General features: G+C 43.9%; 1 protein-coding gene across 10 annotated transcripts in view; it reads left to right on the top strand.

Annotated features, from left to right (window-relative positions):
- The window catches only part of Ap2b1 (adaptor related protein complex 2 subunit beta 1), a 103,110-nt gene extending 83,694 nt beyond the window's left edge, over positions 1-19,416 (top strand). For all 10 annotated transcript variants that reach the window (XM_076936161.1, XM_076936157.1, XM_076936159.1 and 7 more), the window contains 4 exons: positions 5,730-5,814; positions 6,725-6,811; positions 13,819-13,973; positions 18,960-19,416. In XM_076936161.1, the coding sequence (XP_076792276.1) occupies positions 5,730-5,814; positions 6,725-6,811; positions 13,819-13,973; positions 18,960-19,034 (402 nt within the window). In that variant the 3' untranslated portion in view covers positions 19,035-19,416. The remainder of the gene's footprint in view (positions 1-5,729; positions 5,815-6,724; positions 6,812-13,818; positions 13,974-18,959) is intronic.
- Positions 19,417-25,389: the final 5,973 nt, after the last annotated feature.

The following is a 25,389-nucleotide window of genomic DNA, read 5'->3' as shown; positions in this document are numbered from 1 at the left end:
CACACAGATACACATATGTACGTGAATTTTAAAATTATCTTTAAAAACAATAACATGAAGGTGGGCTTGAAAGTGATCCCAGCGCTTGGAAGGCAAGAGGTAAGAGGGCAGAGCAAGCTCCAGGATAACTTGGGCTACATAATTACCCACCCCACCCCCCCATCTTATATAAAGGTTTTGTTTTGATTTTGTTTAAATTGTAATGGATTATACCTGTTCCTGTAGGAGTCAGAGGTAGAAGGATCTGAACCACACAGCAGGATTCTGTTTTTAAAACAGTAAAGGCCTGGGGTGTAGCTCCATCCTGGAGCCTTTGCCTAGCATATGAAAGGCCCTGGATGCAGTGTCCAGCACCCTAAAGAAAAGGAAGTGAAAAAGATAGGTGCTCAGCAGTTAAGAGTATTTGTTGCTCCTGAAGCAGCACAGTGCCCAGCACTCACATGGTGACTCGCAACAGTTTGTAACTCCACTTCCAGGGGATCCATCTCCTTCTGCAGGCAGTAGACACTAACATGGCGCACAGACATGCATGCAGGTGAATAACCTCAAAGAGTGGACAGGTTCTGTTTACACTCAAAGTGGGTTGGCATATCCATGGGCATTTAGTTTGCTTTTTTGTTTGGTTGGTTGATTTTGTTATTTTTTAATTTGTTTGTTTGTTTTGATATAGGGTCCCACTATATAGCCTTGGCTGGCCTGAAACTCACTATGTGGACCAGGCTGACCTCAAATTCAGAGATGCCTCTCTGCCTCTCTGCCTCTCTGCCTCTCTGCCTCTCTGCCTCTCTGCCTCTCTGCCTCTCTGCCTCTGCCTCCCAGGTGTTAGAATTTAAGATGTGTCCTTTAGGATATAGTATACTACCTTAAAGTGCTAGATAATATTTTGGTTCTGATTTCAAACTGAAAAAAAAAAAAAAAAAAAAAAAAAAAAAAAACCCACCACCATCTAATCTGGATCCCTACCCCACACCTTGGGCTTCATTGGGAGTGTGTGTACCTGAGAGAGCTTTGTTCTGGAAATGAATGAAGGGCATAAAGGAGGGGGCCCAGTGAACAGACCAGTGCTGTGGTCCATCTGTGTACTGCCCTTCCCTTTCCATCTGTGTACTGCCCTTCCCTTAAGCCCATCCAGCAAAGATTGATGGACCCAGGCTGTGTGCTGGTCAAAGTGTACTCTCAACTCACTGTATCAGTAGTGGCCCTGTGTAAATAAGTTTGTATTCTACACTGTAATAGTAGTGTGTGCACTGGATGCTATCTATAAGGGCACTTTTAGAGCTTTGTGGAAATTCAAGACTGAGCTAGTCTTACAGTTCAATTAAACAAAGCTTAAAGAAAAGAATGTATCGAGTGGAAAGAATAGAAAGTGAAAAATGCAGAGCTGTGGGTTTCAAGATTGGGGAGCAAGAAGTGATATGAACATGGTAGAAAGGAAAGAGGTACCAGGAGAGGTGGGCAGGAAGCAGGTCCAAGAGAACACTGGCTCCTGAGATGGACACACTTCTACCCCATGGTAACAGTTTGAAAACTGCAAAACACATTTTGAAATCTAATATAAAAGAGATTAAAACAGTTCCCCTGAAAGTAACCTGTGCAGTTGCTCCCAAAAGATGGTCTCTTACCGAGCCACAGTTGAAAGAAGCATTTACCTTAAGCAAACAGTTTGCCAGTAAGCTTAGTAAGCTTTTTAAAATTCTGATCCCTATATAGCATAATAGTAATATTAAAATATTGGGTAATCCAATGTAGTTATCCTTAATCACTTAAAAAATCTCAATAAAAAAAATCAAAATAGAGCCGGGCAGTGGTGGCGCACGTCTTTGATCTCAGCACTTGGGAGACAGAGGCAGGCGGATTTCTGAGTTTGAATCTGACCTGGTCTACAGAGTAAGTTTTAGGACAGCCAGAGTTACACAGAGAAACCCTGTCTCAACACCCCCCCCCCCCAATAAAGAAAAAAAAAAGATCCCCCAAAAAATCAAAACAGGAGATGATATAGTGAAAGCGGTTTCTTATTGTCATGTGTTCACCATAGTGCTTGAGAGTTAGCATTCTGTGTGCTTAGCAAATATGAACTCATCTTTATGACAGCCCCATGAATAATGCCTCTGAACTCTTTGCAGACAGGAAATTAATCTGAATACTACTTGCCCCTAAAGTCACACAACAAGTAGATGTCAAAGTTAGAATTTGCCGGGCGGTGGTGGCACACGCCTTTAATCCCAGCACTAGGGAGGCAGAGGCAGGCGGATTTCTGAGTTCGAGGCCAGCCTGGTCTACAGAGTGAGTTCCAGGACAGCCAGGGCTACACAGAGAAACCCTGTCTCGAAAAACCAAAAAAAAAAAATTAGAATTTGAAATCAGTAGTTCTGGCTCCCAAGACTCTGCCAGCACTGTCTGCTGCCGTTGATTAGAGGCAGAATATTTCACATTCCAGAGCAGACATTTTGGGGCAGTCTTCAGGGAAGAGGAGAACCGTGTAACGTGTGTCACAGAGTGTCGGGGGATTCCTGGCTTTTTTTTTTTTTTTTAATAAGGTCCAGACTTTAGCCAGCTAAACTCCAGGAACATTCCATGGACTTTCATTGCTGCCAGCTGTGATGGAATAGGCATCTCAGAAAGACAAATGTTTATGGACTCACTCAGGCTTCTTGGAAGGCACTGCTGTACATTAGTGACCGTTCTAGATGCTGTTTCCAGATGAAGAGGTTGTAATTCTTTCCTGTAGAGTGTCTGTTGTAAAAAACCTGTCTAATGGTTCTGAGAAAAGCTTTTGGTTAAGAACCACCATCTCTGTGGAGATAAGCATCTTATTTTCTCTATTTTTAGTTTTATCACAAAAGCTTGGAATGTAGTGAGCACCAGTAAATGTTTAAACTGATGTCACGTTGTGAAATCTGACTGCTTTATATTCAGAATGAGGGTAATGATAGTCATTAGTATTCACGAAATCATCGGTGACCAGCCAATTCCATTCTCCCAGTTCTCACTTGGAAATGTCCTTTACAGAGCCAGGCACTAGAAGTTTCCTTTTCTCTAATTCTTCTGCTGGGAATCAGGTGAATATAAGTGTAGCTCTCTTCCAGAAGCCCCCAGCTGGTTTAATTCTCTGAAAGTGGTGCTTCAGCGGTGCTGTAGCGAGCCTCACATCCCTTCCCTGACATTACTTACCCTGCTTTAACCTACCAGTCTAGTCTCTGAGAATCTGGCAGTGTGCTGTAGGTCAGAAACTTCTGTAGGTGAGACTTGGAAGGCTAGAAGCACAACTAACAAGAAAGTATCTGAAGGGATTCTGAGAGATCAGAGAGACTGTTATCAAGGAGGCATACCCAGGAAATGGGGAGGAGGAAACAAAGGTGCTAGTTACCTTCAGAAAAATGAGCTGGTGGGAAATGTGGGGACTGCGAAGGAGTTTCCTCAATCACATAGCCACAGTTTTGATGAAGAGACAGGTACATAGTTGGATAGGAAACAAAGGAGGATGGATGATGAGTGCCTTCATCTGCCCACATCAGAGAACCTTTGTAAAGTAGATGGTAATTAAGAGAGCCACAGCCAGACAATGTGCAAAGAACAAGAGACTTTGGATCACTCTGTCCTAAATGGGATATCTCTGTCAAATCCCTCCCCTCAAGGTTCAGGGATCTATGTGGAAGAGGAGGCAGAATTGTAAGATCCAGCACTGGTGGATGACTAAGGAAATGGTGTCTTCCAGGACTGGTGCATGTATGAACTCACAGGATGTGGTATCATGCACAAGACTTGCACAGGCTCAAGCCATTGCTGGTCCCAGCACTTGAGGGTAAATGGACCAGAGTTGTTCTCCTAGCCAAAAGGCTATCTGCAAAGGGGAAAATTAGTTTTCTCCAGTGGAATGCCATTGGATGTATCAGCCACTCTCCAGTGCAGGCCCATGCTCCTGAGTAGTCAGTGGACATACAACTCTGGTATTTTTGTGGCCTTTTGCTTCATTTTGCTTTGTTTTGGCTTTTTTGTGTGTGGGTGGGTGGGGTCTTATTGGTTCTTCACTTATTTGTTTTGATTTTCATTTTTGTGGGGTTTTGTGTTTCTTGGCTTTTTGTTTTTTATTTTTGTTTCTTGCTTGTTTTGTTGTTTTGTTTTGTTTTTGAAAGTGAAAGAACAAAGTTGGGTAGGTTGGGAAGTTGGAAGGCTCTAGATACACACTTTGGGGGGGGAGGGGCTTTACTGTCTCATTTGTTTGGTTTTGGCTTTTGAGATAGAGTCACTGTGGCACCAGCTGGCTTGAACTCACAGCATCCCTTCTGCATCAGCACCCTGAGTGCAGGGTTATAGGCGTCAGCCACCTCCACATTATACTTTTAAGAGCAAAGTGAGAAGGAAATAGTCTTGGACAGTGATGATGGGCCTTGCCCAGAGGAGCACTTTGCTGCAATGCAGGGAAGGTGGTAAGGAGGTTGCTGAAGGTGGAGAGCAGTGGGAGGTTGGAGGAGCAGCCTCCTCTCTCCCCACTTCCATGCTCCGGCGGAGCCTGCTATAGGACTCAGCCTGTTCCCCATGCATTCATTGGTGTTGGCTCCCTAATGAAAGTATCTGCTGTAGCCTATTTAAACATGGTCTTACCACGGTGAGACCATAGCCCAGAAGTGTTATTGTGAGAAGAAAACTTATCGGTTATCTTTAAAGCTTTTCCTTGTAAACCACCAGGTTTACCAGTGCTTGAGCCAGTATGCTCTTTTTGTGGTAGGACCTGGGAAATAGGTTTATCAAACTCATCTCTTGGAAAAGTTAAGAAGCATCTTGTGACCTCTAGTTTTTGTGGAGGAAAAAAAAAAAACCATAATCAAGATTGATTGAAAAACAGACAAATTTGAGTTTGAATCCTGGCGTAGTCTTATGATCTGGGTGGTTTTTTTTCTTTAGTTTCCTTATCTATAAAACAAGAAGGGAATGATACCAACTTTGTTAGAATGGTTATGAAAAAGAATAGAAATGTCATTGCAGAGGAGAGCTGGAAGACCTGAATTTCATCCTCAGAGTCTAGGTAGAAACTCAAGGTGTTGTGGCACATACATCACAAAAGTGGAGACGGGGACCCGTGGGGGCTCATTGGGCAGCCAGCATAGCCTAATTAGTGAGCTCTAGATCAGTGAAAGACCCTGTCTCAAAGGCGGTAGACGGTATTTTGAGTATGATACCCAAAAGTTGCCCTCTGACCTCTACATATCATCATAATTTCCATGTGCACACAGAAGCACTCAAGAATTTAAAGTAGTTTTTTAAAGTTGAAAAGACACAACTACAGAGATTATCCTTTGTCTAGAGCAATATTTCTCAATCTTCCTAATACTGCAACCCTTTAATACAGTTCCTTATCACCCCAACCATAAAAGTATTTTTGTTGCTACTTCAGAACTGTTATTTTGCTACTCTTATGAACAGTAATGTAAAATTCTGTAAAAGGGTCATTCAACCTCCAAAGGGGTCGAGACCTACAGGTTGAAGATCGCTGGTCTAGAGAGGTATGCCATAGATATTCTTCCTGGAGAAAGATGTCTTACAAGCAGTCGCAGTTATGTGTTGGTGAGTGGGGAGGGATGTGCTTTACAGTCTGTAGGCTGTTGTGTGTTGATTGGGAGGCCTACATTGGCTGAAATAGGAAGTAGATTTCTAGACACACACCTGTTCTCTCCTCCTCCTATCTGGCTCCTCATTGATGTCCACATTTTTCCATTTTGCTTTTCTGCCAGGTGGCTGTTAAAAACAATATTGATGTCTTCTACTTCAGCTGCCTCATCCCACTCAATGTGCTTTTTGTAGAAGATGGCAAAATGGGTAAGTGTGTCCTCCTGTCCTGCTAAATATACCTGTGGCCATCATCTCAATGGCAGGCACAGCATAGCCCTAGAAATACAGACCGTTTTGAAACTTTAAAATGAGATTAGTATATTCTAGTGCCCCAGTAAATAGTTGATCATTGGTCGTTTGTCAGTCGCTGTTCTTACTCTGCCACCCCAAATCTCAGTACCACTTACTTACCTGACTGACTCAACCCCCTTGCCTGCACACAAGGTGAGAGGGTCAGCCTTGCCCTGTATTATCTGTGTGGTTGTGGACAAGATGCTTAGACTTTGTGTTTTAGTTTCTTCATTTGCAAAATGGAAGTTGTTTTTATAATGAATTAGTAAGATGGTGTGTACATTTAGAACTTATTCTACACTGAATTCATACTAAGATAAGTATTCAGTAATTTGTAGTAACCATTAGTCTCCTATCCTACTCCAAGGTAGCTATTGACTTTTCCCTTCCCTTGCTTAAGAAACCACCATCTAGCCAGGACACCTTTACAACCCTCGAGGCAAAGGTGGGCAGATCTCTCAGTTTGAGGCCAGCCTGGTGTACAGAACGAGTTCCAGGATAGCCAGGACTACACAGAGAAACTGTCTCAGAAAGGGAAAGAAGGAAGGAAGGAAGGAAGGCCGACTGGCCGGCCAGTCAGTCTACAAGATGTGCCCAAAGTCACCCACAGGAATACAAAGAGCCAAAACTAAACTCTTAAATGCAAACTTTCTTCCAGTGTGTATTAGTTCAATCAAGAAAAGCCTAGAATACATCACCTTTGCACATCAAACGCTGTGCTCCACTCCTAGCCTGCCCCCAGCATGTCAAGGAAAACATGGGGGAAAAAAGGAAGGCATCAGGAGACAGAATACTGACACATCACCCTTTTCCCCTTCCCATATAGAACGCCAGGTCTTCCTTGCAACGTGGAAGGATATTCCCAATGAAAATGAACTCCAGTTTCAGATTAAGGAATGTCATTTAAATGCTGGTAAGTAATAACTGCATTCATTTTCATCTTAGTAAGTGAAATTAAATATTTAAAGTTTTTCTTTCTACATCTAATATGATTGTTGTGGATTACATGTTAAATGCATTACTTTGCAAATCTCTCTAAGACACACACCTGTAGTATAACAACTCAGGAAGCTGAGTCATGAGAATTACAAGTTCCAGGCCAGTTTTGCCTATATAATGAGCCCATCTCTTACAAACAAACAGAAAAACCCACCACACACACACACACACACACAAACACACACACGGTGGTACATGCCTTAATCTCACCACTTGAGTCAGAGGCAGGCAGATCTCTGTGAGTTCAAATCCAGCTTTAATGTCTACATAGCAAGTCCCAGGCTAACAACACTATACATTGAGATCTTTCTCTATCAATACAAAGGAAAATAAAAAACAAGAAATTGGATATTTTGATGTAAGGCACTGAATTACTTATGGACTACAAGAACTAGTAAATTAAAAAATAAAATGAATAAATAAACTAGCCCTAACTTGCACAAAAGCCTTGGTTTGCTCTCAACATCATAAAATGTAGAAAAATATGAAACAACCATAAGCCATAACTGGCCTGTGTATCCTACTAGTCTTTCAGTAGTAGAAGTAACTGTCAATCATATTAACTATCCTCAGCATCAAATAATTGATGTGATAATTAAGGATAGTCATCCTCCTAAGACTTGAAAGACTATTTTATCTCTTGTATCAGCGTTTGGCATTGGAGGAAATGCTGTAGTTAGAATTCTATTTATAAATAAAGCACATATTATGTTGATTAGAGCTTACCTGATAACCTTTCTTGTTACTTCCTTTTGTCTGCTTTCATATAATACTAACCTTTTTAATCAACATTAATTCCTAAACATTTTGTAGTTAATTTTGTAGCTATAGTAAAATACAGAAAAGTAACCCAATAGCAGAGACAGCAGCAGCTGACCCAGTCTTTCTTTCCCTTCCTCATTTACCCCTAACCTCCCCCATTGCATCTACCCCACCCCCCCAACAGTGGTGGGCCTCCTTAATGGGTTTTCCAAGGACCGCCATTCTCCATTGCGGCTGGAACAGAGCATTGGAGAAAAAAGATACTATGCAGTACAGAAAGAAGAAAAGAGCTCTCGTGTCTTCTCACCCCAACTTTCTGTACTTAATTTTAGTTTTGGGGGTCTCTGTGTTATATTTCTCTTCTGTATTCAGACAGACCTTTACATGTAGGGCTTGTGAAATCCAACTGGATAGATAGTTATCAACATCTTCCTCTGCCGGCTCTTAAATGTGCTGATCCAGTCAAGCCTCCAAGACATTCAGGTGGCTAAATGCTTGCTTGAAGCCTCAGACATAAAAGATAACCTTGCATCCTTTGAGGATAGATAGATAGATACTTTAAACAGAGCTTGCCTGTGGTGAGGGTTACCTCACATCTCCTCCACCCCTGGAAAGGGGTTTGAGGAACGACTCTTACAGTTTCTGTTACTATTAATGAGCTGATTGTCTTCATCTTGTGGATTTTAAATGGCCAATGGTGCTATCTGTCCCTTTCTTCCTTTGAAGTTCACTGGTCAGTTAATAGTGAACTGCATTTGGTGAGCACAGCTTTCTACAGAACAGACCGTTGCTCTGGAAGTGGGAAACCTCTGCTGTAGAGTTCGTGTGCTGGTGGCCAAATCCAGTGTGTGCCCCATGAGGAGTCAACCTTGTACTCCATTTTAACGGAGACTTGCTCTGGGCTAACCGCTGTCCTGTTCCAGTTGATCCAACAGTGCATACCTGAGACTACCTGTTAATAAAAGGTGGGGAGGTTTCCCTATAGTAATTAAAGTTAGAAAATGCAGAATATGGCATTCCTGTGTATTCACACACTGAAAGCTCTGTAAGTCCCACATTAGAAAAACCTGTCTTACTCAGCGTTAAATGAACTTACTGGCCTGTGTAACTACAGATCACAAGTGCTTGCTGTTAACACCCAGTGGAACGCCGCTGTTCCTTTCCTACAGAGAGTAGGAAACAGCCAGAGTACTTGGGGAACAGTTTTGGTTTCAAGGATCCTGTGTGAAAAGGACAAAAACAGAATTTGGTTGACCAAGGACTTTGTCTGGCTTGCCAAAATACTAGAAAGGAATTTGGACTGTGCCAAGGCATGCGGCCTTCCTCCCAGGGAGGCTGTTTCCTCTGATGTAGTCCTCATGGCTGACTCAGTTTTGAAAACTGCCATGGCCCCATGCCAGTTCCTCCTGTGCATGTCTCCAGATGCTGTTGAACTGGTTTCCTGGTGGCACACATTGTGGCGATGGGGCACATGGAGCATAAAAATAGCCAGTTTGTCTTCTCTACATGACCAAGGCCATGTTTCATGCCAAATCACTGCTAATTTTTACAAGACCCTTCCTTGTCTGCACCCCAAGATATGGAATGCATTGGCCTTTACATCTCCTCCCAGTCTTGAGGACTCTTAACAGGAGCCTTTGCAGGTTTAGTGCCTTCTGATTCAACACCCTGTGTCTAGCTGAGAGCTAAAAATACCATCCTTTCCAGCTGATCTTTCCTAATCACAATAGCACTAACACTTAAAATAGCTCCTCTGTGCTAGCAAAGACATTTGACAGATGGAAGGAACACTCTGGGCTTCAGGAAGTCACAGCCTTAAAGGACTCACCAACATAGCAGTGAGCTTTCTGTTTGTTTCTAGAGAAGGAAAAAACTCTCTGCAAGTTTTAATAATCTTACCATAATAAAGATGTGTATGGTTTGGGTGTTGATGGTGCTGCTGTTGTCGTAAATACTAGAGAGGCACCAGCAAGACTCCTGCTTCCCAGCAGCAAACACTTCTACAGGTGTCTTGTGGTGGTGGAGGTGGTGGTGGTGGTGGTGGAGGTGGTGCTGCTGGTAGTGCTGCTGGTGACGATGGTGGTGGTGGTTTTTTTGTTGTTTTGTTTTGGGTTTTTTATTGTTTTGTTTTTAGTCAGGATCTCACTGTGTAGCCCCGGCTATCCTATAGACCAGGCTAGCCTCTAACTCATAGAGACTTCTGCCTCCTAAGTACTAGAATTAAAAGTCTCTTTAATGTCTTATTCTTTTAGCTACGTTTGGGATTCTTAGGAATCTTGAAACACCACCTTAGGTGCACAAGAGGTAGATGCATTTCCATCCATATCTAAAGTGAGGTACTTGTGGCAAGCATTTTTACTCAAGAAAGCTCAGACGCCTGGTACAGATCCGAACTCGTTTGCCACTGTAGTGAAAAAGAGCTACTTCTTTAGACATGGGCGCTAACTGAGAACGAGATAGATTTTGGTTTTATTGTGGCTTTCTCATGCTTTGGTACTCTTCAAAAATGGAAGCTTTCCTAATTGGCACTTAACTATAGTTCTTTACCCCAAATGATTTTTTTCAGTCATTTTTAGCAGTATCTTTCTAAAATGCTCTTTTTAGATTAGCAGTTTTGAACTTGCTAATCCATGCCCCCAAAAGAATCCAGATACCCAGATCACAGAACTAGGTTCATGGGAGGAAGAAAGTGAATGAGAAGTCACATCTTGAAGTACAGTCATATTTGACCATTATCCTGCTTTGGGATAGGTCTCAGTATCTTCCCCCTGATCTAGCATCATTTGTAGACACTGAAGCCTCTGACATCACACATTCTCAGAATCTCACAACTTTGAAAGACAGTCCTGTTTGCCAGGAGCGCAAGTATGTAAAGCACACTAACAGTGATGTTTGACTGAGAAGCCTGTTCCCGTGTGGCTGGATGCTGCCTAACACCTGGCTTTCACTACATCTTTTCCTGCCTCGGCCTCCTGGTGGATGGAGGTCATGGGTATGCATCACCGGGATTTGCCATCCCTGATTGCTACACTTACAGTAAATATTCTTCAGCCCTTAAAACATCAAGCTCAAACCTAAAACTATAAAATGTATAAGGCTCAGGCCCTTGTCTGATGTATTCAAGGCACTAGGTTCAGTGTGTTACACTGCAAAAATTAAATTTAAAAATTGGTCAGATGTGGTGATAAATAATTGCTTAAGACAAATAAATAAATATAAAATATTAAAATTACATACTTTGTTATAGAACCCTCCTTTCATTGAACCTTCTGATAGAAATCACAGCACAAGCAGAGCCCTGTTCTTCCCTATCATCTGTTACACAAATGGTGAAATCCTAAGTCTGCAGGCATCTGGGCCTCCATAGATGGATAAGACACACGTGTGCCTTTGCAACATGAAGTCTGTTCAACAAAGGCACCTCCCCTGCATGATTTTCTGCTGTTCTGGAAAATAGGCAAGCATCTTGAAAGTTAGCAAAAGCTTTTGCAACTTAAAGCAACTCCCTGTGTGTTAAAGACAGCCCTTTCAAAAAGCATTAGCCAAACTCCAGCTGGAAATGTTGCTTAGCAACCCATTAAGTTGCAAGAGCATTCCACTGTAGGAACCAGAGTGACAGCAAGAGCTCTGTGCCCCCCACCCCCAAGAGATGACTGACAGCAAAGAACTATGTGCCGCACTCTCCCCCCACACGAGATGATGGCAGAATTTATTGAGGCTTCTTCCTCCAGCAGTGCTGCATAGAGGCACTTTTGGGGTGTGGAATAAAACCATCTCTCTCTATTTTACGGGTCTGGTATTTGCCTGCATATAAGTCTGTGCACCACATGTATGCCTTATGTCCTCTAGGCCAGCAGTTGAATGACCCTTTCATAAGGGTCACATATCAGGTATCCTGCATATCAGATATTTATATTACGATTCATAGGGGTAGCAAAATTACAGTTATGAAGTAATAACAAAATAACTAGCTGGGCAGTGCTGACTCATGCCTTTAATCCCAGCACTCCGGAGGCAAAGGCAGTTGAATCTCTGAGTTTCATGGTTGGGGCATCACTACAATATGAGGAACTGTATTAAAAGGTCACAGCATGCCGGGCAGTGGTGGTTCATGCCTTTAATCTCAGCACTTGGGAGGCAGAGGCCGGCGGATTTCTGAGTTCGAGGCCAGCCTGGTCTACAGAGTGAGTTTCAGGACAGCCAGGGCTATTCAGAGAAACCCTGTCTTGAAAACCAAACAACAACAAAAAGGTCACAGCATTAGGAAGGTTGAGAACCACTACTCTAGACAGTTGTGAGCTGGGAGTCGAATCCAGGTCCTCTGGCAGAGCAGCCAGTATTCTTCACTGCTAAGCCATCCCCTAAGTTGTAACTACTCTTCTTTGATATTAATGAAAACTCTAAAAGGCAAAAAATTAATAACTAACTGATTAAAAATACTTAACGAAAGACCTTAGTACTGCCATTCCCAGTGTTGCCTGGTTTGGGTGTGGAGGACATCAGTGAGAAGAACATCTAACACCAGCTTTTATTCAAGCATATGCTTAAGCCTGTGGCTTTAGTAGCATCTCAAGTGCCAGGTCAACACAAAATTCAAATACATATTTATAGATGCTGATCACTGACACCTGAGATGGTGAGAAAGCCGGTGAGAAACCCTGAGGCTGCATGTGCAGAGATCTTACTATTCATTACCACTCTTCTTCCTTTCCTAGAGACCACACCAGAAAAGACTTTTTTTGTGAGAGTTTAGTTCCTGGACTAGACTGAGTAATTTGAGTTCTCATCTGAAGATAATTAATAAGGAACTAACAAAGAAGCTTTGTTTATCATCATCTCCAGTTCTTTTTTTTTTTTTAAGACCAAGTTTCTCTATGTAGCCATGGGTGTCCTAGAACTCATTTTGTAGACCAGGCTGGCCTCAAACTCAGAGCTCCCTCCTGCCTCTGTTTGCCCCTGCCCCTGCCCTCTAAGTACTGGAATTAAAGACACTAACACATCTGGCATGTTATCTCCATTGTCTCTGACAGTGCAACATCTCAGACAGAGAAATGACCTTTAATTAATTCTAGAGCATCGAGGCCAGCCTGGTCTACAGAGTGAGCTCCAGGACAGCCAGGGCTATACAGAGAAACCCTGTCTTGAAAAACAAAACAAACAAACAAAAAAAAAATTCTAGAGCATCATGTCTCTTTGATGATGTAGTCACCAGAATACCAGCCTGTTCTTGCCCTGAGCTCAGGAGTTGCAGAGGCATCACCCGCATGGCAGCTGGGATCTGAGGACGTAGCAGTCATTTCACAAGGCTTCGGGCCTCTCTGTGTCTTTCATTAAAGCACTTTGTTTACTTGTGTGTTTGAAAGCATGGTTTTCTCTCCAGCATCTAAAGAATTTGTTTGCCTGCTTTAAACAAAAATTAACTGTCCAGTTTAATAAATCTGACTTGAAAAGACTTGTGCAGCTCTGTCCTTTTCTAAAGCTAGGAAACGGAGGCCCACATGGCTCACAGTGCAGTAGTAGTGACTTGGGAAGTATACATCTGATCATCAGTGTAACTCTCCCTGCTGGGGAGCAGTATTTCAGAATGAGCATCAACACAGAGTCTGTATGGGGAACAAGGGAAAACAAGTTAACACTAGCATTTGTCTTATGCTGACTGGATGCAGTGTTGAACAGCTGCTCCTCACTCCTGCTGCCGTGACTATACCCCGGGACTGTGAGCCAAAATAACCCTTCCTTTTTTATGTCCCTTTGGCCAAGGGACGTTGTCATTGTGGGAAAAGTAATTAATACAAGGATTTAGTTTGTTCTTAGTAACCCTGAGGCCGGTCGGTCGGTCGGTCGGTCGGTCTGTCTGTCTGTCTATCTATCTATCTATCTATCTATCTATCTATCTATCTATCTATCTATCTATCTATCTATAGTACAACCTCCTTAAGTAATTCTTAAACCAGTATTAGTTCACCTTACTGTTTTCTGTCTGATGACATGGCCCTTCATTTTGCCTGTCTGTAACAGAAGAACCTCTGAAAATGTGTGTATGCTAGAATTCATCAGGGAACTCAAGATGTGTGATGGCTCACAAGAAGGGCAGAGAAGGGAATGCGTTCATAGGAGATGTTAACTGAAAGTCTTAAAGTTTCGGATCTCTGTTTCTAGACACAGTTTCCAGCAAGTTACAAAACAACAATGTTTACACTATCGCCAAGAGGAACGTGGAAGGGCAGGACATGCTGTACCAGTCCCTGAAGCTCACTAATGGCATTTGGATTTTGGCAGAGCTGCGGATCCAGCCAGGAAACCCCAATTATACGGTAGGCCTTTCCCAGAAAGTGTGAGATGGGTTAGAGTACAGAGGTAAGAACCTATACATTTACTCTTTAGTGTACTACAGAGACCTGGAGAAGTACTTCTGGCAGAGATACCCAAAAACAAGCACTCAGTACAGGAGTCCGAGTTGCATTCATGAAATGCCTCCTCTCCTCACTGTGGTCTTCTGACTTGCAAGGCGTGGTACTGGGGGCAGACTAGAGTAGACCATCTCCCCCTGAGAGTAAGGAGTTCTGCAAACCCATCGCTTCCCTGACATACAGAGATGCTGCCTCCTCACCATCAATTTGGTGCTAGAATAAGCTGTTAAGAGGAGGAGTGTTTCTAGCTGGGCATCATGGTTACACCTGTAATCCTAGGAAAGGAGGAAGTGTTTCTGAGCTGAGTGATGGTAAAGGTGCTTGCTGTACAAACATGAGGGCCTGGGTTCAGACCCCCAGCATTGCACAGGGAGGAGGCAAGAGGATCACTGGAGCTTGCTGAACAGCCAGCTCACCAGATTCAGACCTGTCTCAAGGTAATGTGACAGAAAGGATAGAGCAGAATGCCCAGCACACTCCACCAAAAAACAAAACAAACAAACAAACAAAAACATTTCCTAGTTTGTTTACATCAGCCCTTGTCTGCTTTTGGAGTTCTTGACCTTAAGGATGTCTAGACCTCGACACAACTACTACCACAAAGCCATGATTTGAACAAGTCACTAATTAATCATTCTTAACCATGGTTCAGGATAACAGGGAGAGAAGTCTCTAGCCTGTAGGTTTCCCCTGTAGCTTGAGAAACCTCTTCTGATATCCCAGGGAAATAAAAATTACTGGATGGCTTTGCTCGGCAGTAAAGACTGAGCTCTGGTGCCAATGTAAAATGTGATCTCCCAGCAAGCCTTGAGACGGGGAAATACCTTATGCTCGTGTTAGGCTGATTTGAAGGAATTGGCCGGGAAAGAAGATTTAATAATAGTGACTAGTTCTGAGGAAGGTGAGAAGTCAGATTCAGAGAGCCTTTTATTCTGTGACCCCATTCCTTAATTTTGACAGCTGTTGTTTATGCTAGCATGCATCAAAGGAGTAGTACCACCCAAACAGAAATTCTTAGTGTTCTCCCTGGTGTACCCTGGAATGCCAAGTGTGTGCCTGCTGCTGAGTCCCATCAACTGGGGCTTTTCCCAGAAGCATCTGGGAGATTTCCATATGAGATGTAGCCCTCCCTTCTATCTCTGCTACTTTTGTTTTGTTTTTCTTATTCTTTGTTTCAGGTTTCTGAAACAGGGTCTCAAAGTGTAGCCCTGACCATCCTAGAATAACTCTTTCAACCAGGCAAGCCTCAAACTCACAAAAATTCATTTGCCTCAGCCTCCCAAGTACTGAAATTAAAATGAGTTCTGGAATCAAAGGCTTGTGCCACCAACCCAGACCCATGTCTTGTCTTTTTCAGAGAGTAATAATCTACTCTGTCATTTACCTTAAGTTCACAGAACAGGAAAATCCTCTGTACTCTTCCTAAAAGGAAAGGGTCTCACTAAGAAATCCAGGTCTGGTAAAAACTCCATTTAGTTTTCTAGACATTTGTGCATGTTTTTTTTTAAATTCACCATTCATAAAGTGTATACATTGTCCCGTCCTTGCTAAGAGACCAAGGGATTGTGGTTGAAAAGATTGGAGAAGAGCCAGTGGGATGATGCAGTAGACAAAGTTACTTGCCACCAAGCCTGATAAACTGATAAATATGAGAATTGTCCCCCCAACTGTCTTCTAACCACCACTAGTACTGTGGCACAAACCCACACAAATAAATGAAATACATATAATATTTTTTTAAGAATGATTAATGAGACTAGACCCTAGATCCTAGTGGCACAGACATGTGATCCCAGCTGTGTGGGAGGCTCAGATAGGAAGATTGAAAATTTAAGGCCAGACTGGGCAACTCAGAGACTCAGTCTGAAAGGAAAAAGTAAAAATAAGGCTGGGGAATATCACTAAATGGCAGGATGCTTGTCAGCTAGGCCACACCCTAGGTTCAGCCCTAATATCAGAAGTGGGGAAAATGATTAATGAGTTGTTCAAAATTATGTGGGATTGAGGCGGGAAGGGGGTGGTAGGCAAGTGATATTTCAGGTTCGGATACAATTATTGCATCCTAATGCACACTGTTTGAAAAGGAATGTTCACTCTCTTAGATGGGACTTTTTCTTTTAACCCATTTTTTCATATTGCTAATATCTTAATACATTTACTTTCAAGACTAGAAAATAACTAATATAAGTATAGGCATAAATGAGACTATACATTACATACTCTCAGGGTGGGGCAGAACGACCTGTTTTTTCTGTTTTCAAAGGATCATTTATGGTTTGTTTTGTTTTATTATTTTTGTTTTGTTTTTGTTTTTGCTGGAGTTGGGTATTTGTTTTTGAGACAAGGTTTTACCATAGCCCTAGCTGACCTAGAATTCATTATATAGTCCAGGCGGGTCTCAAACTCAGGAGATTGAGCTAGCTGCCTCTGCCTCCTAGGTGCTGGAATGTAAACCCAGCCCTGGCAAGCATTCATTGGTTCTCCTACAATTCCATCATTTTAAGAATGTTATAGAAAACAAATCATCACATAGTTTCTTTTTTACGTGTGTCTGTGTGGTATATGCATGTATGTTCATATGTGTCAGTGCACATTTGTGTTTTAGTCAATGTTCTATTACTTGAAGAGACACTGTGACCACAGCAAATCTTATAAAGAAAGAAAGACCAGGCCTAGCTTAAGTATCTGAAACCCCAAAGCCCACCCCCTGTGACACACTTCCTCCCACAAGGCCACACCTATGTAACATGGCTCACCTCCAAACATGCCCCTCTCTGTGAACCTATGGGAGCCATCTTCATTTAAACCATGCCAGGAAGCCTCTTTTCTGCCAAAGCATCCTCATGCCGAGAGCTACATCTTAGCCCTAGGAAGGAAGAAGGCAAAGGGGAATAAACTCCATTTCATGGTCACATGGGGTCAAATGAATGTGAGCAACTGCACTTTAAAGCCCTAGAGGCTTTGTGTATTTATGCCAACAGATACATGATAAAAAGTGTCAGTAAAGGTCATGTTCATATTCAAGTGAAGCCCCACCCTTTTCATATCACCACATCAGCAGCTGTTACTCTGTGCTGGGGTTGACAGGTCCAGACAAATATAGGAGGGTTCCTTGAGAGGTCTCTAGGTAAAGTGGCCAGGATTCCTACTGTCTAAGTGATCATGTTCGTATGCACTAAGCCACAGAGTAAGATTGAAGCCCTACTCAGGACTATGTTCAAGGTCCCTGACCTCCAGAAGATGCACATCTCTGAGGACTGGGACTTCACCACATTTAATGCACATGAATTTGAAGACAATGATGGCTGAGGGTCAAGGTCATCCCTTTGTAATCCCTGGGCAAGTGGCAAATCCTATACTCTGGAAGGCTCCACCTCACCAGTCATATCCACTAGTAAATCTTATATCCAATTTTTAATAATAATAATAATAATATAATAATAATAAAAACAATATCAACCAATGCTGTAGGAGTAAATTCAGTGCACTAAAGTGTAAATAAAAGAGTAAAAGAGACTGGAGCCTGGCCTACTGACGTACACCTCCAATCCTTTATAGAACTCAGGAGGTAGAGGCAGGCAGATCTCTGAGCTTGAAGCCAGCCTGGTCTCCATAGAGAGTTCCAGAGCAGTCAGGGCAATATAGTGAGACCCTGTCTCCAAAAGAAAAAAGACAGTGAAGTTTTTGTCCTTGTGGAACACTTTTTAAGCTATATTTACCTTCCATTTACCCATACACTTTTCTGTTGCTGCATTCTTGGTAGGTCTTGACGGGCAGTGTGGTGATCTATCACAGAAAAATGTGCCCAGCTTTTGACATGGGCACTAAGGATCTGAACTGTGTGCTCATGTTTATACGGCAGCTACTTCATTTGCTGAGCCATCTTACCAGCTCTGTGTTTTGTTTTTTATAAGATAATGTCTCATCCTATAGCCCAGGATGGCCTAGAACTCACTGTGTAGCCCAAGCTAACCTCAAACTCAGTAGTTCTCCCATCTTAGCCTCCCAAGTGCTGGAAGTCAGTCATGACTACTACTTAGCTAAGTTGTTAGGATGTTAATTTTTCAGGAAATTCATAAGTTGACATAGTTGAAAAGATTCCTAATTTTTTAACCTTTTTTTTTCCAAAATATTTTCATCTTGGGTATTATGGTAAATCATCTAGGGTTTCTATAAAGAGAATAATGAGATAAAATAATATAAAATCTCACAGCAATATACTGTGGAGGATAACTTAACACGTTCCCACTTAAAGAAAAGAAATGACAGCCATATATATTTTTTTTTTCTATGTATAAGATGTGTTTTGCATGCTTCACTGTTATTTAATGTTGCTTAACATTAAAACAGTTAAAAAAGTCCAAATTGGGGCTTATGTTTTGTCCTTTACCATGAGAATCTTTTTATACTGACGTTTAGTTAAAACACTGGATCCCCTGGTGTCAGCAGCTTTGATGTTTTGGGGTTTTATTTTATTTTATTTTATTTTATCTTTATTTTTCGAGACAAGGTTTCTCTGTGTAGTCCTGGCTGTCCTGGAACTCACTTTGTAGACCAGGCTGGCCTCGAACTCAGAAATCCGCCTGCCTCTGCCTCCCAACTACTGGGATTAAAGCGTGTGCCACCACTGCCTGGCTGGCTTTGATGTTTTTAGTGTGGATCATTTTCATACTTCAGAATGCCACAAGGACTGTAGGTGGATGCACAGCATAGCTTGGTACCAACGAAGTTGGAGTTCTGAAATCCATGTTTGTATTAGTGTGAGCTCTCTCTTTGGCTGTTCCAATCATAGTGTCTCAGAATGTCACAAACTGTCTTGATTTGAATGCTTGCATACCTCTGGAACCATTGCTGTGTCCATGCTAACCTCCTGTCTCCTCCTCTTCACAGCTGTCGCTGAAGTGTAGAGCCCCTGAAGTCTCTCAGTACATCTATCAGGTCTACGACAGCATTTTGAAAAACTAATAAATGGGTCCAGTCAGCCTGTAATCGGTGCAAGCCAAGAACTCTTAACTGGAAGACGTTGTACTGTTGTGTAGAGCCTGATCCCAAACCCTGCGGTACCCACCCCAGTAGTGGCCAGTCATCCTGTGCTGACATTAGCATTCACCCCGTTGGATAGGTTAGCTTCCCGTGACATCTCCTTCCACCATTCCCCACATCTGCCACCTGCTGCTGCTCTCTGTCCTTAGTTGTGAGCTTCTTCATGCTGTGCCAATGGCTAGCCTTTTCTACACCCTCTTTTGAGTGTAGTTTGATATTTTGTAATCGAAAGCTCATTTCACAAGCAGAAAAAGGCAACAAACTAATTAAAGCAAGGAAAAGTGTCACTGAAACATAAACTGCACCTTATTGTTTTATATTTTTGTACAGAATTTGAGGTAGAACACTGAGTAGAAAGGGTGACTGACCCTCATCAAACACAGTCTTACTGGAGGTACACCTATGGCCCTGGCCCCTTCTGGGGTGGGGAGGGGGCAACCCTGCTCCTGGTCTTTTGCATTCTCACTCCTCCCTCTGTCCAGTTCTTCCCTTGGCCAAGCCTTTGAGCTCCGTTATGCCCATGCTATCTTGTTTGACAACTCCATGTGTGGCAGTGGTGGTCTTCATTGATGTCTCTGAGTTCAGGGACACAGAACATGTGGGCACAATGCTGAGAGGGGGTAGAGCTGTGTTCCTCTGTACACGGCTCTAGCCCAGGAGTCATCCTGAGGAGGCAGAGTAGACATGAGTAAGAAGACAGTGCCCCCACCCCCACCCCAGCCTCCTTCCCTGTGTTTTTCAGGGCTCATTCAGATTTAAAATCAGAGTTTCAGAGTTAAAACAGACTTTAATGACTTATCCAACCCTGTTTTTCTACAAAGAAAGGTACTAGGCAAAAAGTGTGTTGCCGAGGCCTCTTGGCTCTTGAGGAGCAGAGCTGAGACTGACACTCCATCAGCTTCCCTACGTGGCTGGCTCACTGTTCTTTTCCTCAAATCCTTCTGCCTTCCCTGTACCTGCCTATGGCTTTTTGCACACTCTGTACTGAGTTTGGTGATCTGCCCACTCACTGGGGTCAGGTGGCAGTTGACATCTCAGTTACATGAGTATGCATCCAGGTAACAAGACTGAAAGCAGAGCTAAGATTTGCCAGGCTTTCCTGGAGCCACTGTTCTGGAGCCGAGCAGTGAGTGTAGAAGTGTGTAGAGATGTTGCCAGTTTTCAATGTCCCTCAGCTAATCTGCCCTTCATCTGTGGTACTCAAGCTCCAGAGCAGAGTGAGATCATTCCAGAAGGCCATGTAGTTGTTGTCATCTCACAGAGGGCTGGGGATGTGCAGTCTCCTCCCTAACACATTGGTATGATTCATTGAAGAGAGCCTCATACTCACTGCCCTGCTCAGTCCGGTTCACTCTGCGTGAGATGTGCCACTTGTTGCACAGCCTGGCACCTGGTATTCAGAGTCCTCTGCTCAAGTCAGAAGCATGCCAGGGTCCAGAGATGTTATGCAGGACTCAGACCTGACCCATTGGATCCTGAGGAGAGACTGGAAAAATCAGAGTAGAAACCAACTTCCTTTAAGTGTGTCTGGAGTGATCCTGTTTCCTCCCAGTTGCAAAGCTTCTCTCAAGTTCCTTAAGCCTCGAGAATCTTAAAAAGGATTGTTAGCTGACAAAAAAGAAATCCCTCCCTTCCTCCTTCCCTCACACCCTGGGGAGTAGGAAGTACTACAGGGTTGTGTGGGAGGCAGGTGGGTTGCTGGGATGTCGGATGGAAAGCAAGTTGACCAAGTTCCTGTCAATGCTGATTTTTGGAGTCAGCTGGACATGAGTAGTGTACGGGATTCCCACTACCAACGCAGTGTTCTCATCCCAAAGCAAAGGACTTCCCAAAAAAAATGTCAGGGCAAGCAGAAAGAAAAGTTTATACCAGAGTGTGTCCACCCCAGAAACTGAGGCCTCTCTCAGCCCCTCCACAGTGACGCTCACAGCTGTGGTTCTCTGCTGGCCTAAGCAGATCCATGCTGTCTGACTCCTTGAGAGGCCACCTCTCATTTTACCCCTGGGAGAGTTAGGAAGATGCAAGGGCCGCTCCAGAAGAGAGGCTGTTGCCTTCCCTCGGCTTCTCTTCAGGCCCGTTTTGAGCTTGACCAGATTGGGAGAACTCGAGTCAGTTTACCCTGTATCCACTCTCGTTGGCCTAAGTGTGTCTCTGTCAAAGCTAAAGCACAGAGGGCAGGGAAGCAAACACACCAGAGCTCTTTCTGGTCAGATTCCCTAAGTGTTTGTCCGCAGCCAAGCCTGGTCCTTATTGTGCAGCTTGGGACGCTGGAACCAGGTGCGGGAGGAAAAAGCTGTCCCAAGAATGCTTCTTTTCCTGTTTTTGTTGGGCTCTGTTGTTGGGGAGGGTGGGGTTTGGGGAGCCTTTACCTTGTGTATTCATCAATAAATTCATTTACACAAAATAAAGTTTGTGGTATATACATTGTTCTCAGGACTCACTCCCCAGGACAACATGTAGCTGGCTATAGGTGGGACCTTGGTAACCATTCTTTTTTTTTTTTTTTTTTTTTTTAATGGCCCTAGCCCTCCCAAGGAGTTCAGCTAGTTGAAATTAGAATTGAGAAAAAAGTATTTATATCAGGAAGTTACCTGTTGTTCAAGTCTCAAGTCCCATAAGTTCAGGAAGGTGTGCATGGGGAGAGTCCTGGCAGCTGTTCCAGGACACTAGGTAGAATGGCAGTGGCCTTCCCCCTGGGTTGTCAGTAGCTGCCAGCACAGCCAATGGCAGGGGCAGAGCTGAGCTGCTACTCGGCACCTGTGCACTCAGGTACAAAAGCCTTTTGAACCCAAGGTCTGCATGTTCCCAAGCCAGTAGGATAGCCACTGCCTCAAAGAGAGCGTCCAAGGAGTCCATAACTACTTGTATTGGTTGGGACATCTGTGTGGTTTGCTGGGCTGACACCATTGATGTCTCCTGCAGCCTGCACCTAACAGAAGAGTGTAGAGAGAAACATCAAGAAGCCCTTGGGCAAGTCCCTCCACATCTCAAATATAAACAGGATTTGGAGTCTACTGCACTCAGATGCTCGCTCAGTCATTGCTTCTGGTGTCTAGACACTGAATGAACTGCCCTTGGCAACTATTGGCCCTCTGCTGGGATTCCAAGCTGTAGTGAGAACCTTGGAGAGGAAAAGGGTCAGCCATCTGAAGAGCAGTCTTGGGATGTCTATGAGATGGTCAAACATGGACCCAACTCAGGTACATAAGCCAAGTGGAGAGCTTTCAGAATTGACAACTGTCATCTTTAATGAGTGAGTCATGATGAGGGGGAGATGGCTCAGTGGTAAAGGAACCTAGCTCTCTGAACCCAAATGTGTGCTGATAAGTGGGAGTAGAGGACCAACTCCCAAAAGTTGCCCTCTGACCTGTACATACACACCATGGCATTCCTGGGCCTCCCACAAGGCACTTTTTAAAAATAAAATATCCAGGGTTAATATTGAGCCAGTTAGGACTCACTGGTAGGGAGAGGCTTGTGCCTGTTCACCTGCACTCATCCACAGTAATACTTGTTTATGCTTTGTTGTGGTACAGTGGTAAAGCACTCAGTGCTCGTAACACTTGCTTATCCTGTTCCTCGGCCCATCTGAATTCAGGGTCCCCTGCTTTTCAGGGAAAATGAGGCCCCACATCTAAGTACAATGTCAGTTTCCTCTTTCACGCCATAAAAGGTTCTCCCTCCTACTCGTTACATTCACCTTTGCTAAGTCCTGAGGTAACCATATGCTCTGAGCAGCTGACCTGTCACCCCAAGACTTAAGCCTGAGATTACATTGTTGTCTACCCCTAGAATGGGCCTCAGGATGCTGTTTCTGAGGACTCTTGCTCTGGCCCTCAGGTATGCTGTTTCTGAGGGCTCTTGGTCTGGACCTTCCTCCCACTGCATGCCTTAGTACTTCCGGTCTTGCTTGGACCCAGATTTTTTCCTGCCACCCTCAGCTTTAAGAAGCAAGAGCCTGTTTATTTTAATAGCTGGTATGGCACTTGGGAAAGATCACACCTCCCCCGTTGTTACCCATTTCTATCTCCTGAACACTAATCCTAGAATCCCAGCCAGCCCCCAGACATGGTATTAGCAACAAGGATGTTTCTTGAAAAGTTTCAAGTTCGCTTTGAACTTGCCTTCTTGGCTCTCATTTAGCTTTTGTTCTGCTGTTCTTGATGCTGCCAACAAAGGAGAGCCTCCGTTGAATGGGGGGAGACCTAGATTCTTATTTGGAGAAGTAACTCTGAAGAGCTGTTGTTTCAGGAGCATTGGTTGGGGACAAGACTGCCATCTGTAGGACAGGTCCTCCAGGCAGAACCCCAACACCTGAATTAAGAAAGTGTGACTCCCATCCCCTACTGTTGGTATAGAGGATGAGGGAGAGGTGAAAGCTCAGGATCAGGTGGCTGGCCTTCCACTCATGCCCTACTCACAGCCAGCCTCTGACATCCCCGTGGGGGTCTTCAGGTCTGATAGGACAGGGATGGGTCTGGCCCTTGTCTCCTTCCAGGCCCTGTTTTCAGATGTTACAGAGGGGCACACACAATTGCTCGCCCAGAACCTGCATTTGTGAACTTGCACCTCGGCCACCAGGTATCCTCAGCTGAGCTACAAGAGGCTCAAGGCCAGACAGATCAAAGGACCAAACCCCTTGAACTTTCCCAGCAAAGCAAAATGAATTTAGCTTAAATTCAGGCAAATGTATCATTTTATAAAGATACTACTGCTGTTTGTTTTTAAATAAAAGCAATTCTTTAAGTGGCATACCACTGAAGCATGAGGTTCCATAATCTGTAGTGGACAGCTTTGCTGGGTTTCTTAGTTCTAGTCCCCTTCAAGCTGAAATAGACCTATGTCTTGGGGGAATAACAGAAAGCCTGTATCCTCACGCAAGATGAGGGTGAAAGATTTTTGAATGCAGTAGGAAAGAGTGTCCTGGATGATTTAATCAAGCTAAGAGGATGTCAGTGACTCCTCTGGAATCCCTTGGGTCCAGTCACATCTGATTCCCACTCAGCCTCAAAGTGGTCCTCTGAAAGAGGGGCCCTGACCTCCCCAGTCCTAACCTTGTTTCAGTGTTAGCTCCGACCCTTGTCAAACCCACATATTGCAACTCTTGGGCCCACCTAGAATAAATGGAAATGCTTTCCCACAGTGCTGTTCATCCTGAGAGAGATGACCACACACTGGGGCTCCATGCCAGGTATTCTGAAGACTTCGCACACTGTGGTTCATTTAGGTCCTGTCTGCACCAGTGATGGAAAGGACTGGAATCTATTTCAGCTGTCACGGGTTTCTTGTCTCGGTCACACAGTCCAAGGCAGGACTGGAATCATGTATGTGGCTGTCTGACTGGGAAGCACGGATCACCATGCTTTCTGCACAGCAGAGATGGGGGCAACAGTTGGGAAAATGCCCAAAACACAGAGTCCAAAGGGAGAAGGGAAGTGGGCTCAGTGAGATAGCTGGTATTAGCTTAGGAGGATTCAGTCCCATGCAGAAAACCCTTGGTGCCTGATACCAGACCTGTTTCTCCCCACCACCCTAGAGGCATTGAATGCCCAGGTGTGGTGCAGTGCTTCAGAGACCCCCTGTCCACCCAGTATAGGACTGAGGACACTCCTGGCTTGGGTCTGGGAGAGCTAATCTTCCTTGTCAACTTCACCAGAGTTGAAGTCATCTAGGAAACACATCTTTGGGCATATCTGTTAGTGTGTTTCCAGAGAAGTTTAACTGAAGGGGGGGGGGGTACCCCATCTGAATCTTAGGCAGCACCAGCCCACTGATTAACTAAAAAGGCAAAAGGGGAAACTGAAATTCTAGCTTAACACTAGCATGCACCTCTGCTTCAAGCTGCAGGCTGCGACAGCACCAGGGACTTCACAGCACCACCACTTTGCCTTCTGGCCACAATAGACTGTGACTATTTCGATGAGCCAAAATTAAAAGTCACTTTTGTCAGGTTCTTGCCACACCAACAAGAAAAGTAACTAAAATGGTCTTTGAGAGCCTTTTAGGGGAACAAGAAGAGGTCAAGAAGGTCGTAACCTCTCTCAGCCTCTTCTGACCCCATTCTTCCAGCCTGAAGCATTCTGTTAGGTCTCTGGACTTTCAAAGCCCCTACAATTGCTCCTAGTCTCAGCTGACCTCTCTAACATGCTCCACCTGATTTGCCCTCTAAGGCACCTTCTGACTTCACACAGGGATTTATCTTTGGCCTCTCCACTAAACTATGTGAGCCCTCTGCTGAGCTGCTAGTGACACCGCCTTAGTATTCCATTTTGCATTT

The sequence above is a fragment of the Arvicanthis niloticus genome, chromosome 6, assembly GCF_011762505.2.
Source record: "Arvicanthis niloticus isolate mArvNil1 chromosome 6, mArvNil1.pat.X, whole genome shotgun sequence".
Classification (NCBI taxonomy): domain Eukaryota; kingdom Metazoa; phylum Chordata; class Mammalia; order Rodentia; family Muridae; genus Arvicanthis; species Arvicanthis niloticus.
This window is presented reverse-complemented; position numbering and strand designations above follow the sequence as displayed.